The sequence below is a fragment of the Fulmarus glacialis genome, unplaced genomic scaffold (assembly GCF_000690835.1).
Source record: "Fulmarus glacialis isolate BGI_N327 unplaced genomic scaffold, ASM69083v1 scaffold20528, whole genome shotgun sequence".
Classification (NCBI taxonomy): domain Eukaryota; kingdom Metazoa; phylum Chordata; class Aves; order Procellariiformes; family Procellariidae; genus Fulmarus; species Fulmarus glacialis.
In genome coordinates, this window is record NW_009226589.1 from 26,676 (window position 1) to 41,886 (window position 15,211).

The 15,211-nt window shown below is 40.6% G+C and overlaps 1 protein-coding gene across 1 annotated transcript in view; it reads right to left on the reverse strand.

The window, feature by feature from the left end:
• Positions 1–556: 556 nt before the first annotated feature.
• LOC104080461 (neutral alpha-glucosidase C-like) overlaps positions 557–15,211 on the reverse strand; it is a gene marked incomplete at its 5' end in the record, with an annotated part of 21,341 nt that continues 6,686 nt past the window's right edge. Inside the window, 15 exon segments of the mRNA XM_009582860.1 lie at positions 557–666; positions 1,568–1,671; positions 3,194–3,306; positions 3,850–3,963; positions 4,393–4,467; positions 5,704–5,780; positions 6,889–6,953; positions 8,646–8,889; positions 9,382–9,483; positions 9,866–9,962; positions 10,368–10,511; positions 11,404–11,483; positions 12,404–12,530; positions 13,698–13,933; positions 15,156–15,211. The exon segment at positions 15,156–15,211 is cut by the window's right edge and continues 20 nt beyond it. Coding sequence (XP_009581155.1) covers positions 557–666; positions 1,568–1,671; positions 3,194–3,306; positions 3,850–3,963; positions 4,393–4,467; positions 5,704–5,780; positions 6,889–6,953; positions 8,646–8,889; positions 9,382–9,483; positions 9,866–9,962; positions 10,368–10,511; positions 11,404–11,483; positions 12,404–12,530; positions 13,698–13,933; positions 15,156–15,211 — 1,744 coding nt within the window.

Sequence of the window (15,211 nt, forward strand, 5' to 3'; positions counted from 1 at the left end):
ATTGTGATAAGGACTGGAAAGGGGAGGTGTCTGTAATCACACTGGGTGGCTCCTTCTGTGTTTGTTTTCACAAGGCAGCTTGCAGGCAGAACTCTGACGATAACCTCTGCGTCTGGCATATCTACTGATGCTGCTTGTCGGACCGGCCCAGATCTGCTCTTCTCAAGTACTCCAGTCTCTGAATAGTGGGATTTTCAAATACTTACATTGCACCCCACGCCAACAAGCCACAATCTCACCCCATCAATTTATGATTTTTTGGTGCAAGTGAAGGCAGAACTCAATCTTAATGCCTAATTGAAGCTAGCCGGGAGCAGATAGTATTTAGCTTTTTTCCCCCAAAGACACAATCTTAGTGCTATTACTTTTGCCGAATAGAAGAGCTATCCAAGTTTAAATTAGTGCTTCAAAAGAAAAATCGTAGGAAATTTAGGTTGGGAATGTGGGTGGAAAATATGTTCCTTGATTTGATTGGATTTAAGTGAACATTTTAAGTCCCCCCAACTTATTTCCCCTCAACCTCTCAATGAATTCTCTGAAGAAGTTGTGCCTCCTTTCAGTTGATGCAAATCTCCCAGTCAGCATCAACACTCAGGGATAAATTTTCCAGCGTCAGCGCAGAGGTCTTCGTATCGTATGTGAAAACCACTTCTTTTTCTTTCCCATCTGAACAGGACAAGAGAGTTTACTGCATGATTTAAGAAGAACCCTTCTGAAACATAGTTACACATGACTCCCTCCAGTTTTTAATTCAGACTGTCCCTGCCACTAGTGGAAAGGATTGATTAAAAAAGAAATAGTAGTCAAATCTGCCCAGTATACACATAAGAATGCAGCAGAATTGGAAAAACTATTTTTTTTTTCTGACGTTTCAAACTATGTACATCAAACTATGGAACTATTCAAGGATTTTTCTGAAAAAAACAACCCTTGTTTCAGCATGGGTTTTCCTCCAAGCATCCTAAAAGTCCTTGAGATTGTCAGGTGGAGCAGAAAGTCCATGTCCACATGATTCCGAAAGTGAAGGGACGTGCTTGGAAAGCAGCCAGAAATGAGAAGCCCTTTCTGTAGGTGCTACTGCCTATCCATATGGGATCCTTCACAACTTCTAGAGATCCCCATATAGTCACGAACTCCAGACACTTTTGAATGAACAAGAGAACAGAAAAGTAATCCTGGTTTTGTCTGCAAGTTTCCTGTTCTAGACTAGGCAGGCTTACAGACCTGAGCAAATGGTCCTTCATTTGAAATGCTATCTCTGGTCATATTCTGTGCAGGACAAAGTTATCTGAACATGTGAATTCTGAACCATTTTTACTGATGTATCTATTGCCTTACAAAGTAAGTGTTCTTCAGTTCTGCATGTAATATTAGTGGTAAGTAGCTGCTGGCTCCTTTCACTAAATTCTGTCCTTGATATCAAAAAAGTAGGAAATAAAACTAAACAAAGACGCTCCCTATGCTGTAACGTTTCCTTTATAGAGCTGTCAGTTTGCCACCTCTAGTGAATGGCAGCAGAGCAACAGTATTTAAAAAAATTGTAGTAAAATAGAAGTCAGTTCATTACCCTTGGAACAGGCTGTCACAAAAGTGGGTTGCTGTCCAAATCCCAGAACTATCACCCGTTCAACCACACATGTAGTGTGGTATTGTCCACTTTCATCCATGCAGCTGAAGAAAAAAAAAAATTTCATATACATTAGTTTCTGTCCATCAGTAGAATTTTAGCATCATACAGAGAAAGTACTACTTCCGTCTCACCCTGAAAATTCCTTATACTGGTTTCCTTTCCTCTATTTACTTTTCTCCTGAAATAAGTAAAACTTTCTCCCACTATCAGCTGACTTATCACTGCATAGCAGGTTTCACAAAGTTAGAAGAAAAAAGTTTGAGAAGATATTTTGTGGCAAAAAGCATGGCTTTGACAACCAGAAAAGTTCTGGATTTTTGCAAAATGGTAGTTAAAACTCCTAAGTATAAATGTAAACCTAATTTTAACACTTTTCAAGTAAGATGTTTCAATTTGAGGCACAATTATGTTTCATTTAATTTTTATTAAAAAGCTCTAAAAAAACTCAAATCAAAATGAAACTTTTCTTTCCGGAGTGAACAGAATGTTATATCATTCATCTCAAAATGAATTTTTTCCAACTTCTAGATTTGCTAGCAATTTAGCAACATTTTTCTTTTCCATCCTGAATTCTTAAGCTTTTCAGATTTCGTATCCCAAATAAAGAGATTTGAAGCGTACTTTCAAGTACCTCATCCAAGCTAGTCTACAGCTTTGCTCTGTGTTAAATTTTGTAGTTTTAGGACCACCTCCTGCATATTTTTGAACCCTGAAGGAATAAAGAAACGCCTGTAAAATCACCATTTATGCGCTGCACAGCTCCATGGGCAACATACCTCAATAATAAAAGTGTCATAGTGACATATTTAGCAGCTCTTTCCTTACAAGCAGATATGGATATTTTTGCCCTTTAGGTTGTTTCACTCAGCCTTTGCAAGTTGTGTCCCCTCGTGCTTCCTTTCAAGTGCTTTTCTTGTATATTTTACCATGCTAATATATATGGTGCATTTGTTGATGACTTTTGAAGAATACATGTAATGGTGTCTGTTTGTGGTTTCCACAAAGAATCATAGAATATCTCAAGTTGGAAGGGACCCATAAGGATCATTGAGTCCTGCTCCTTGCAGGACTACCTAAAACTAAATCATGTGACTAAGTGTATCGTGCAAGACGCTCCTTGAACTCTGACAGGCTTGGCGCCTTGACCACTTTCCTGGGGAGCATGTTCCAGTGACTGACCACCCTCTCAGTGAGGAAGATCTTAGAAAAATACATCTTAGAAAATACAAACACTCCAGGTGTTGCCTATTTGCAAATCTCCCAGTTTATCTTTTTTTGTCTCTCTGATAGGCTTTACTCTTGCTGATTACTTTCTTTGTATTTGTGTAGATTTGACTAGACTGAAACAATATGAGACAACTCAGTATTTCATGTGTTGCTGCCCTTAGACTTATGCAGAACATTGTTTACCTCTGCAGTTTTATGGCAGATTCTGTGTGCTCTGGGACTTCACTAAGCAATAGATGAGACTAATATTTCTACATTTGTAAGAAGGCCTCATGAACTAGAAAAGGCATTTCCAATGACAGTGTGTTGGTGGCTTTTGTCCATAATTGCTGTTACCTGGAAGAGAGAATGTTCTTTCGGAAAGTGAATTTCCGATACAGGAACTGCTTCTTGTGGAGATATTGAAATGAATGCCCATCATCTAGGTAGAGCTCACCTATTGCACAGGCCTGTGAAACACACCAGATGGAGTACAAATTAACAGCAGCTGGACAATGAAACTGAAAATGTCTCACTGTATGGTACGCTTCATAGTGAAGGGTGTGTGTTTATTTTTCTTTAGCGACTTGTATCCCCAGAAGGCTCAGGGAGTCCAGCTCTGAGAGTGCTTGAAGGCTTGGACATCCCGGTTTTGTGAATTGATGTGGGTGCCAGGCGTCACCTCATTTATTAGAAAAGACAGTTGTGGGAAGCTCGCTCCCTGTGTTCAAGAGGAAGTTTGTGGCCTGCTCATTCTCTGCTCCTTCCTCCAAGGAACTAGAGGAGGGCTGCGAAAGGTCAGAAAAATGTTCTGCCTCTGCTATACTCAGACAGTCTCACTTTGAGGGAACAGTGGGAGGGAGGTGGGAGCCCCCCCAAATAGGAGAAGTGGAGGAGAGCCATAGGGCATACAGATGTAGATACCATTGTGCTAATTGAACAGGTAGCAAGGACCTAAAAAGGTCAGATTGAGTAAAAGACAACTTTGTAAAGGGAACATCATCTCAGAGTACCTCCGTGTCCAGGGCCACGTGGAGTTCATAAGAAACATCTATCATCCATTCAGTGGATTTTCCAGCCGTGGTCTTCAGAGGTATCACAGTGCCCCCCCGCTGGAATACAGGAATCTGCGAAAAACAAAGCCAGGGTAGAAAGGTTCATATACTCTGATCATATAATTTTATCTTGGAACAGGGACAACTGAAGCTTGCTCTTACCAAAGCCCAGAAATTAACTTTTACCACAAGTACATAAAGAAAACTATTCAACTAACAATGGGAATAGTCATAATCTTCCTGTATGTATACAAGCGAAATATCTTTGCTTGGAGAAGTCACCCTTACATCATCTCACTTTTCTCTACCACCAGGACGCATTAGTGTTCCATCTAACAACAAAGGAGATGGGACTTTTCTTCTCTACAAAAGCTATTTCAGATTACATTCCTACAAGGAAATCGAAATGTCACTTTTCTGATTTTGAATGTTGACAAAACAAGTGCCTATTTGGTTTTTTTTTCTGCTCAATGGAAGTAGTATTTTAAAACAAAAACATACATTCTCCAATGTTACTGGGATCTTCAGAGTGCCTGGATCTTCCATTCGTTTAAATTTTCTGAAATCATACCAAATCTAGGAAAAATGAAAAAAAAGAATGAGCATGACATACATGGCAAGATCTGTTCCCTCTGCAGATGCAGTTACTCTTCTGCTTAACCTTACCGTCACTATTCCTAACAACCTATTTGATGTGCAAGAAATAGCATTTCCTTTTTAAATCAAATGACCTTCTGGATGGAAAAAATAACTTCTCATTCCTGAAGCACAAAAATAAGCTCATCTTTTCTACAGTTTGCATAACGTCTTGTATGTCTTAAAGCGTCTGGAAGTGCAAAACAATGAAATATCTTTTTTTTTCTAGAAATGCTGAGTTCCAGAATAAGCATATTTATATTGAAGTGAAAATTAACAACAAAGTTGCTAATAACAGGTCACAAAAAAGAGCTACATCTGAAACTTCCCATGCACCACACCTGCCAGCAGTTTTAACTGCTTTAAGTGTGCCAGGCAGTCAGTTCCCACAGAGATCTTGGTAAAAATATTTTTCTTAACTTGTTTGGAGAGCCTTGTCTGTTTTTCTCCTTATATTGAGAAGAATTCTAAGTGTCCTCAGGTGCATTAGTGAGTCACAAGGCTCTGCATGGTCTCACACACTCCCCTTTGCTGCTGTCTTTCCTCTCATTCCTCGCTAGAGTCTCAGGCTTTTACTTAGGAACTATTTTCCCCAAATTCCTTCCCTTCCTCCACCTCTCAGCTGCTGCAGCCAAACGCTCTGTGTAGGAGTGGATCACAGTGCCATCCTGTGGATGAATACTTCAGAGAGGAACTTATCTCTGAACATGTCAAAGTCTTTGCTACACATGTCCCAGGCTACTGAGGCTTCTATTTCCTTGTTTTCCCTTCCCACAGCTTCCCTCTGATTTCCTTATGACCTTTTTTCAAAGATCCTTTTTCTTCCACATAAAAGAGAAGTTTAACCCAAACAGAAATACACGGAAAAATGGAATTGACAATTTAGTGAAGCCATTTTTCGGTGTTCTATGAAAAGAAGTAATCCTTGAAGGGAGATTTAAATTACAGGAAACCTGAGATTTCTGCAGCAGCTCTTGGAAAAGCAATAACGTGAATTTACCGTGAGCCAAGCATGCGAGGTATCAAGATGGAAGGAAGGTTCAGAGTGGCACAGAATGGCCACCCAGCACTTGGCACAGTGGCAGTGCTCAGAATTACATGATGGGCAGCTGGAAGATTGCTGTATAAAATACTTCTTTGGGCTGAACAGCCAAGCAACTTCATATTCATCCTCACCTCCTCTGACCCTGGAAGCAGAACATTCACTGCCTTGGCCTCTTGTTCTGTGACTGGATGCACCAACAAAGCATTTCCTGGAGAAAAACATAAACATGGCTGTGGTCCTCAAGGTTGCATTTCATCAGAGCAGCAGCTGTGTGCTCTGGGCTTGTCAGCCTCTCATAGCCATTTTAGGGGCTTGTTTGGGCATGCCATGTGCTTAGGTTTGCTTTCTACTGGAGAAAAAGGCAATTATAGGGAGCTGATGGCTGCTTGGGTCTTGGTCTTATGGCACCGGGATGCAGCTGGGCTGCACTGCATACCCACCAGCTTGGAGGCACTCCTGGGTCCCTCATAGTCTAAGAGATGACTGCCTGTTTGCTCTTCCGTTGAACAAAAACCCCACACTTTTCTAACCAAAAGAGTGGAAGACAGGAATGTCCTTGTAAAAAAAATCTGCTTAAACTTATTGCACTGCAGATGGTTCCTCTTTACTCCTAAAAAAAATACATTGATGTATACAGACTGTACAGTTTGATAAACTTCTTCCCTCCTTGCCCACTGGTGATGCAAGCTGAACTCCCAGAGTCCTCTGAAATACTTTGCTTCACCACACTTAGCTTTGCTGCCGTGTCCTGCCTATCTTGGTCAGATTTCTGCATGAGAAGTGAATATCCCTTCATTTGAAAGCCATTAGTAGGCACTCTTGAGCCCAGAGGTAACAAAAAAGTAATGAAATGCAACATTCTCCTCCCATTCTCTCTTTCTGTATAGGCTGAACGTGCTTTACACAAACACACACATCTCTTAAGCTTAATTTCTGAGAAAACTGACTTTAGCAGCCAGCCATATCGGAGTAAAAAACAATCAGCTTTGGATGGTAGTTGTTTGCTGCTGTCATTTCTGAAGCAGATTGTGGTCTTAGCTGCTACAGTGAACTTCCATGTTTCAGGTCAAAACAGACCATGTTTTTTCAAAGTGACTAGTGAGATTAAACTCAGTTTTTGCATCTCCTATGACCCCTATTTTCAAAGTGCTGTTAAAACCGTGTCCCTTAAAGAGGTCTCAAGTTCTTTATTCCATTACAATGTAATTTTTAAAAGTCTTGGGCAGAGTTTTCAAGTTTTCTTTTTGTCATGTGACACACTATCATCTCAAAAATATTTAACTCAAATTCTAGAGAATGAGAAAACACCTGCTTACCCAGCATGTACTCGTTTTCCACGCCAAAAGTTTCTGTTTTCCCTGGAAACTCTATCCAGAGAGGCCTGTAGAAAGAAAGATAGTGGGATTCAGTTAGTTTCTCCTCTCCCACCAGCCTGTTCAAGGCCTTCTGGCATTTTCAGGCTCCATTTTCTCCCTCTCTTTACAAGGTACAGCTATCAAGAACTGAAGGGCAAAGCCCTCTTCTGTATCTTAAAATAGCCCTTTTGAGTCACTGATGAGAGTTCCCAGTACAACACGGGTTAAGACACTCCAATATACCTACGGCTTGGCCTCCTGCAGCCTCATTTTCTTCCCTCCTGCCTTCTTCCTTACAAACTTGCACTACATATACCTTACTTCTAGCAAAGGAGAGATGGATGAGCCTTTCTGTCACAGTCTACCAGCAATGCTGACGCCTGATGAACTAGTCCCTGCAGCACAGTCCTTCCTCTTCTCAGCAGCCCACTACTGCTTTTATAGCATGTCTCCTCCTGGTCACGACTGAAAAACCTGCACCAGAAGTTCATTTTCAGTCTTTCTCAAAAAAGGGTAGTACAATAACCATCTAGTTACAGAACAGGAGATGTATATTTAAAGTTTGAGAGATTATGACAATAATAGCTCATTCAGAGACAGGATCTGGATTTCCTTACACAAAAAGCCTGGTTCACCTGCTCACTTATAGGCATCCACTTGTTCACTGCAGCTCTGCTGTTCATGTGCTTGCTAATGAGACACGTTTTCCACTCTGCTTGTCTCAGTGAGAAAAATACCATGCTTCCTGTCTAATTCTGTACCTACTGCAGCACGTTTAACATAATCAAAGTTTTATTTAATATTGTGGGCAGTGCACATGTCAACATAAGCTTCATTTCAAGAAAGACAGAAATCCACTGACTATGTCAGTGCATACAAGAGGGGCTTCTATGCCTATACACGTGCAGGCAGATGCTCACGCTATGTCTGTAATGCAAATCATCTTCAAAATTCAAACCACTCAACCCTTTTAAAAAAGACCTTTATGTTTTTAAAACTTAGGAGATATATTGTATTTGCATAACAATAAGTAAAGGCAAATGTGGTGCAAAAGGACAGTTCTAGGGCAACTTCAAAGATACAGCAATACTAGGGAGATTAATGACATTCATCACTTGCTGAAAGAATTGTTGCATTCAGTTCCACTGAGACACCTTCTTAGAGGTTAGAGAGCAGCAGAACAGAAGTTTATTTTCTAATGTCATTTCTGTTCTAGATTATTAGATTCTCTACTAAAAGAAAAAATTATAAGAAATACTGCAGAGATAAATGATCAAATTATCAATATGAAATAAGCTTTTGTACAGTAACAAATATTTTCATGAGGGGCAAAATGGCCTTTACGTTTTTAGGTCAGCAAGTTCAGAGTCCATTAAGCACTGTTTTAAGTGTGGGCTGGAATACTGTGTAATGTTCTTTATCATGAGGAGAAGTTTGGAGTCCACAGTATTTTAAAAACATGTTTAAAGACTGTGCAGTGTTTATTGAATGAGTGTGTTCCAGGTGTCATTTGGAAAAAAACCAAAACATATAATTTTCCTCTGAGAACACTACCAAAGCTTGCAGGATGCATGAAAACAGAATTTAGTAATTTTTGTGTGTTTTTTCTTTTTAATATTTAAATAAGTAATCACAAAAGTAAGAGATAGTAATTTAACTTCCCCCCTCCAAGTAACTTCCTGAAGATAATCACTAAACCTCCTGACTTACGCTCTTACCTCATAACCGGTTCAGCCGCTGTGTGTGCCCGATAGAACAGTGTGTATAAGTATGGCAGGAGGACGTAGCGCTCTCTAATGGCTTCCCTGATGATCTGGGTGTTCTTCTCCCCAAAGAGCCACGGTTCTCGCCGTTTGCTCTCCATGTTAGAATGACCTCTGAAGAAGGGCTGGTAGGCTCCAGCCTGATACCAGCGAACAAGTAATTCTGGTTCTGGATCTCCAATAAACCCTCCCACATCAGCTAGATATTGCGCAGACAAATAAAAATACACATTTTTGGAAATTATTCTGAAAAATGTGAAGTTCTCCTCTAACAAACATTCCAAGTGTATAAATCCATGCATTTCACGGTGTGCTTGCAGTTCGGCTGTTGGGCAGCTGCTTGTCCAAATAAGAGTGGAAAACTTGTGTAACAAATTATCCTTTAATAAAAATCTCAAGAGAGCTTTTGGAGGCTGAGTGCCTTCCCCAGTGACAGAGGACTGTCACAGTGATGCTACGGAACACCACCTGAGGATCGCTGCTCCAGATGGAATGCAAACACTACATAGGAGTTAGTGGAGAAATGATGGTGAGAGCCAGGTTACTGGCTTCTGAAACCAGACTAATCTGTGAAACTGCCTGGAAATGCACTGGACTGTTGAGCTTTCCACCATCTGTGGATATCTTGGGATACAAGCTTGGTGGCACCAGTGATTTATGCATAGTGAGCAACCTCAGCTAAACACCTTACCTCCGCAGAATGAAATCCCTGCCAAGCTGATGGTGAGAAGCATTGGAATGGATATTTTCAAGTAACCCCACTCCGCTGTGTTGTCTCCAGTCCACACTGCCCCTGAAAATACCCAGTTTCAGCATTACACAGAAAAGCTGGGCGTATGCTTCATCTTATGCTTGCAGTTAAGGAAAGAAGACAAGAACGGTCATGAACTACTGGTGAACTGCTGTTCACTGCAACTTTTTTTCTTTACACACGCATGCTCCTGAAATATGCAATAAAAGCAGGTAGTGGTTTGTCACAGGACACAGGTTGTTATTCTGCCTTCAACTTGTACACGCTTTGCCAGCCTCTCCTGATTTTTTAATCACTCGCACTCTTATGAGCTCACCATGTCAGTATTTCTAAGATAGTTTCTATCCTCTCTGGACTTAACTACTACACACCAAACTTAATAGAACAAAGCAGCACGGAAGGCATCCAGCTAGGCCTTACTTACCATACTTCTGTGATCCAGCGAAGAAAGATCGTGTGAGGACAAATGGTCTCTCTTTTCCTAAAGAACGTCTGATGAGTCCTTCTGCAGTTGCCATTTGCTGAAAATGATTAATATAAAAGTCAGGAAGACAAACTCTATAATTAGGATATTTGCTACACTGCCTTTTTAGCCCTTCCAACGCAGGAAAATGAAGAAATCTGTACCCACAAATAATACCTATTATTAAAGCAACACTTTCTTAGTAGAATATACTTGAACAAAAAAAAATTATTAATATCGTGTAGTCACAGCCAATGTCATTTACATTGTTATGGTAGAGAGGCACAGGTGTTGTCACATTTTCTTGTGACCAATCACAGAGTTTATTTCAAATATAGCAATATCCAGCACAGCAGAGTTTCAGTCCTTGACGGAGGTTACAGAATACCTACTACTGTGTAAATTACCACGTTAGACATACTCCATGAGAATAACTGCTGGTTTGTGTCTCCAGATACTCTACCTGGTAGAATCCGTAAAGGTTGTGTACTTCCCGATGCTCCCAGTTGTTGTAGTGCACAGCATCCTTCTGCATTGTTAGTTCTGCCCCTTTGAAGACGGAAGGCTCATTCATGTCATTCCATACAAAGAGGATATTAGTGGATTCCTATGACACAGGGTTGCAATTAGGACATAACAGAGCCATCGCTGTGACTTAGTGTGTTTATCACTAGTGGGTGTCAGACTAGTCTGGGGTATGAGTAGAAACAGCAGCAGCAAAGCAAGGCGTGGTAATTATACTCCTGTGGTCACTTGAAAGCTGCCAGTCATTGATCTCATCTCTCTTGGTGGCCCTTCTGGTCAGGGTGGCAGTCTACAAGCCCACTTGATTTTTGCAATTCTTACAAAACTCAGTAGGTACCTGCTATTCCTGCCTTTTGGTGAGGGAAAAGAGGCAGGGAAAAGAGAAGTATTAAATAGCCATGAAGAAAAAATCAGAGAAGGCCAGAAGAGAAAAACTGGAGAGGAAAAGCAGCATGGGAAATGTCTGCTACACATGTCTGCTAGGGGAGTGGTTTCAAGAACCTTACTGCAAAGCCGAACTTCGGGGCGGGCGGGGAACTGGAGATGTCCCACAGTGTTCACCCAGACACTTTCAGCACTAGGCAGGAGTGCTGGAAGGAAGGTCAGGGTGAAGTGACCATGAGCTATGAGAGAGCACTCCCACATCTCTCCTTGTGTGCTATCATGGTAGTAAAAGCTGGAATTGCAGCAGTTGTGTTAGATTATGGGTTGCTAAAATGCCTGCAGTTTGTCCATCCTACTGCTGCAACTAAGTGAGCAGGTTCACTGGTGGCATATGGATTCCAACTTTCTTACTGTAGACAAGTCCATGGAGAAAACTCTTCTGTGGTATTTCAGCTTATCAAGATATTTTCCTCTACATTATGATAATACAGCTACAAAAGCCACCAACTTGCTTAGCCAGTAGTTTATCTTCTCTTTTCCCCATTTTCAGGCTTTCTGGGATATATAGATCAGAGCAAATAAATACACACCTTGTATATTTTGAAGGCAAATTGATCTGCATACCATTTTCGCACTTCAGGATTGGTGAAATCCAGGTAACAAGAGGAACCTGTTGGGTTGGGAGATCCCAATTATTTACCTTATTTTAAGAGCGTGCATGTATTGGTTTTGCACCTAATACAGCAGCCTAAAGCTAGGATGCCTTCCACAATGGGCAGCAATAATGTGGTCACTATTGTTTCTGAGACAAAAGCGCAAGGGCAAATTCCAGGTTGACTTGGAACTCAGCACACCCCTTGCCATGTTCTGCAGACCAACACACGTAGATTCTGGAGGTCTGAAGCTCAGCACCATTTAAGGGTGACTGCTAGCAGTTTGAAGTACGTTCAGATGTGAATAGGAAGCCAGGGAGAGACAGCATCCCTGGTATTTTGAGCTCAAACAGGGAAGTGTAACTGAGAAGCTGAATAACTACATCCTGCCATGCTACTAGAAGTTGTAATACGTGCTTGATTTTTCCTATATTCATTCCTTTGCCAGCATTGTGGGCTTTCTGTCTGCAAAGAAGGGGGACAACCTCCTTTGTCTCCCCACAATGAGATCTCCTCATAAAAAATAACATGTCGAATCACTATATTATGATTGAATCAAAGTCTTCAGTATCAAGGTTCGCTTAATTTCATCCAGCCTACATAAGCTGCGCTCACTGCAACAGACCAGACTGTATTTCTGTTACCCAAGACAAGTGGGGAAGAGGGATGGCTGTTCTGATCAACAAATCCAACTTTTTTAGCTCTAGGCACTGGGACTATCTGCAGAGCCAACAGACATAACAGAGGAAGTTGCACAGCTGAGGCAATTAGAACGTGACTGTACCAAAGAAACCACAAAGTATTTGAAAGTATGAATATTTACAAAAAATGCAAGGAATGTCAGAATTTAATTCCACTCCCATAGGTCCCAATTAAACTATTCTGCAAAATTTTTAAAGTAAACAGCTTGAAATGTAGAGACAGAGTGGTTTTTTACCTGGCCAACATATGCCCTCAAAGTCTTGCCCATTTCTGTCTTTCACAAAATATCCCTTGTCTTTTGCCTGTGAATACAGGGTATACGTGGGATCAACCTTAATGTGGGGATCCACAATGATGACAAGCTGCCAGGATAAGAAAATAAAATGCATCATTAGCATGAACTGTACTGAATAAAACAGTAGGAGTTCACTTTCGATAAAAGGCAGATAATGATTTCACTTCAGGTAAAGAAGGTAGCTGTGTCACTAATTTTAGAAAGCAGTTACCAGTTCTTGTATAGACTGTGCTAGACTTATGTATAATAGCAGAATTTACAAGAGGGGCATGAATTCATGCTTACCCCTCTGAAATAAGGGCCAAAAATCATTGTTTCAGATAAAAGCAAGTACCCCAACCCCTAAAAACAGTTTAATTCACTGCTGTATTCTGTGAATGGGAAAGTATCTGACTTCCATTTTCATGTCCCTGCTTAAAATCATTTGCCTTAGGACATTTAAATATATCTTAGTTTGTATAGCACACAACAGCAACAGAAGTTTCCAATTTTTTTAAACATTCATCTATTGTATTTTGCAGTTACGTTCTGCTGCCATTAACTGCCTTGCTATAAAGCTGAGAAAGAACTATAGCTCCAACTAAGAGATTATAAAACTGGAATGCTATTTCAACAGTCCCTCGTTCATTGACTTTTGGCAAAGATCAAGCATTAAGCAATTCTACAACTTTTAGATATTAACTGTGTACATTTTAATACCTCTATAATTCCCAGGAAAATATTTTAGCTGTAAAAGCAGAAATAAAGACTAACTAAGCTAACATCATACCAGGACTTCACCAGAAGGAAAAAACATCTAGTTTATGGTAAGTAATCGTATCAACATAAAGGACAAATCTCAGTTAGTATAAGCAGAAAATAAAAAGTATTATCAATACAAAGAAAAGTTGAAGCGAGGATAGCAACTACCAATGGTGAAAGCTTATGTTAAGTAGAAAAACTTTTTACTGTGCCCATCGGGGACTGCACTGGGCTGCTTCTGTAAGATGGAGCTTCATATGGCTCAAACTTAGCCTGATGGTCAGGATATAGAACAAAGTACGAAATAATAAAACGAGGAACTGAATTAAACAAGATAGCTGGTGCACTGGAAGCATCACCAGACTGCAACAGAGACTAATTTACTCTGTTGTAGTTAAACTGTTTCCAGTATCTGAAGCACCTTGGTTAAAGCTAGATTGGGTAGCTTCACACTACAAAGAAATATTTTCTTTTTTCCTGCTATGTTATTTACCTTGCGCTTTTTCTTCCTGAGATGTTCTTGCATCTTTCTGGGGTTCTGGAATTTCTTTTTGTCCCAAGTAAAATACCTCTTGCCATCTGTGTGCTCTATGTCCAGCCATATCACATCATAAGGAATGTCGTGTTCATCAAAGCCAGCATCTACTGTCTTGACATCTTGCTCATCCTCATAATTCCAGCGGCATTGATGGTAGCCCAGAGAAAAAAGGGGGGGCAGGGCTTGAGTGCCTAGGAAGAGTATGTGAATGAAGATAACACTGTTAATGTCCTTCAGGATTTTATCTAGAGACTCTAGAAAAGTGAACATGATTAATATGTATCTGTCTGGAGCTAGGGAATGCTGGCCTAAGTTGAGTCTAGAGCATGTTCTTCATACCAAAGTGACTGAACTCTTGAAATAACAAACATTACAACGGGCTCAACAGCCAGAAAGAGCAGAGGGCTATAATGATAATACAAGAGTGAGAAGGAACTTGCTGTTCCATAATGCTGAAGTGTTATTCCAGTAACTAACATAAATTTATTCTTTAATTTTTTCTAATGTAAAAATATTCTAGATTAGCTTAACTGTCATTAATGCAAACAATTAAACAGATTTTAATCAGTAGAATGCAATTCCTGTGACCGCTTGAACCTGCGTAGCGTAAACAGGCCCACAGGTGCTGCAGTACAAGGAGAACCATGGAATTGCAATTGTTAGGAATTTTTAAAATTAGAAAACATTTATGTATGTATGCATATGGCAAAAGGGAGCTGGGAAACTTTTCTGAAGTGTGCACTTCTGCTTGGCGAGATCCTCTTGCGATCTGGCTACTTTCCTATTACTGTTCAGCTGAGCCACATTCTCTCCGTAACATCTGTGCAGCAATCACTGCTAACACACTAAAGAACTACCAAGGATGTTCCTGTGCTTTTAATTCTCTGTAGTACATAAAGAATTTTGCTTTTATAAAATGTTAGTCCTCTTGCCTCCATGTTTTTTGTCTCTTCCTGAGCCTCTTGCTTCTTTCCTTTCCCATATCTGCATGCCATCTCTGCTCCTTTTCCTAACTGGACAGTTACCTATCTTCTTTCTCTACTCTCCAGGATACACTACTCCACAACTTCAGTCTTTTCTCTTTATAAAGCGGCCTGTCTTGATCGTGACTGGCGGTTCTAGCCCCCTGTGTCTCCCCTCTTCATCTAAGGGAGCAGTTTCAGATAGCAGTAACTATGCTGGCTTCTCAGTCAGGGCCAAGTTTGACCAGCTGCAGATGCTAGGGAAAACAAGGATGGAGGCCTGTCTTCACAAAGCACCAGCCTTTGCTCTACAAACTGCAGTTTGGGAACAACTGGCCTCCTGCACACAATGGGCTAGGTAAACATTAACCCACTCTTGGGTACAGCATGTTCCTCAGAGAATCTCCCGGGTGAATGTGCCATACTGACTCCAATTACGTGAGTTTAGTACCTGTCAGTTGTGCAAACTGCTTGAAGATATCAAATGCAGTGGGTCCCATCAGCAGG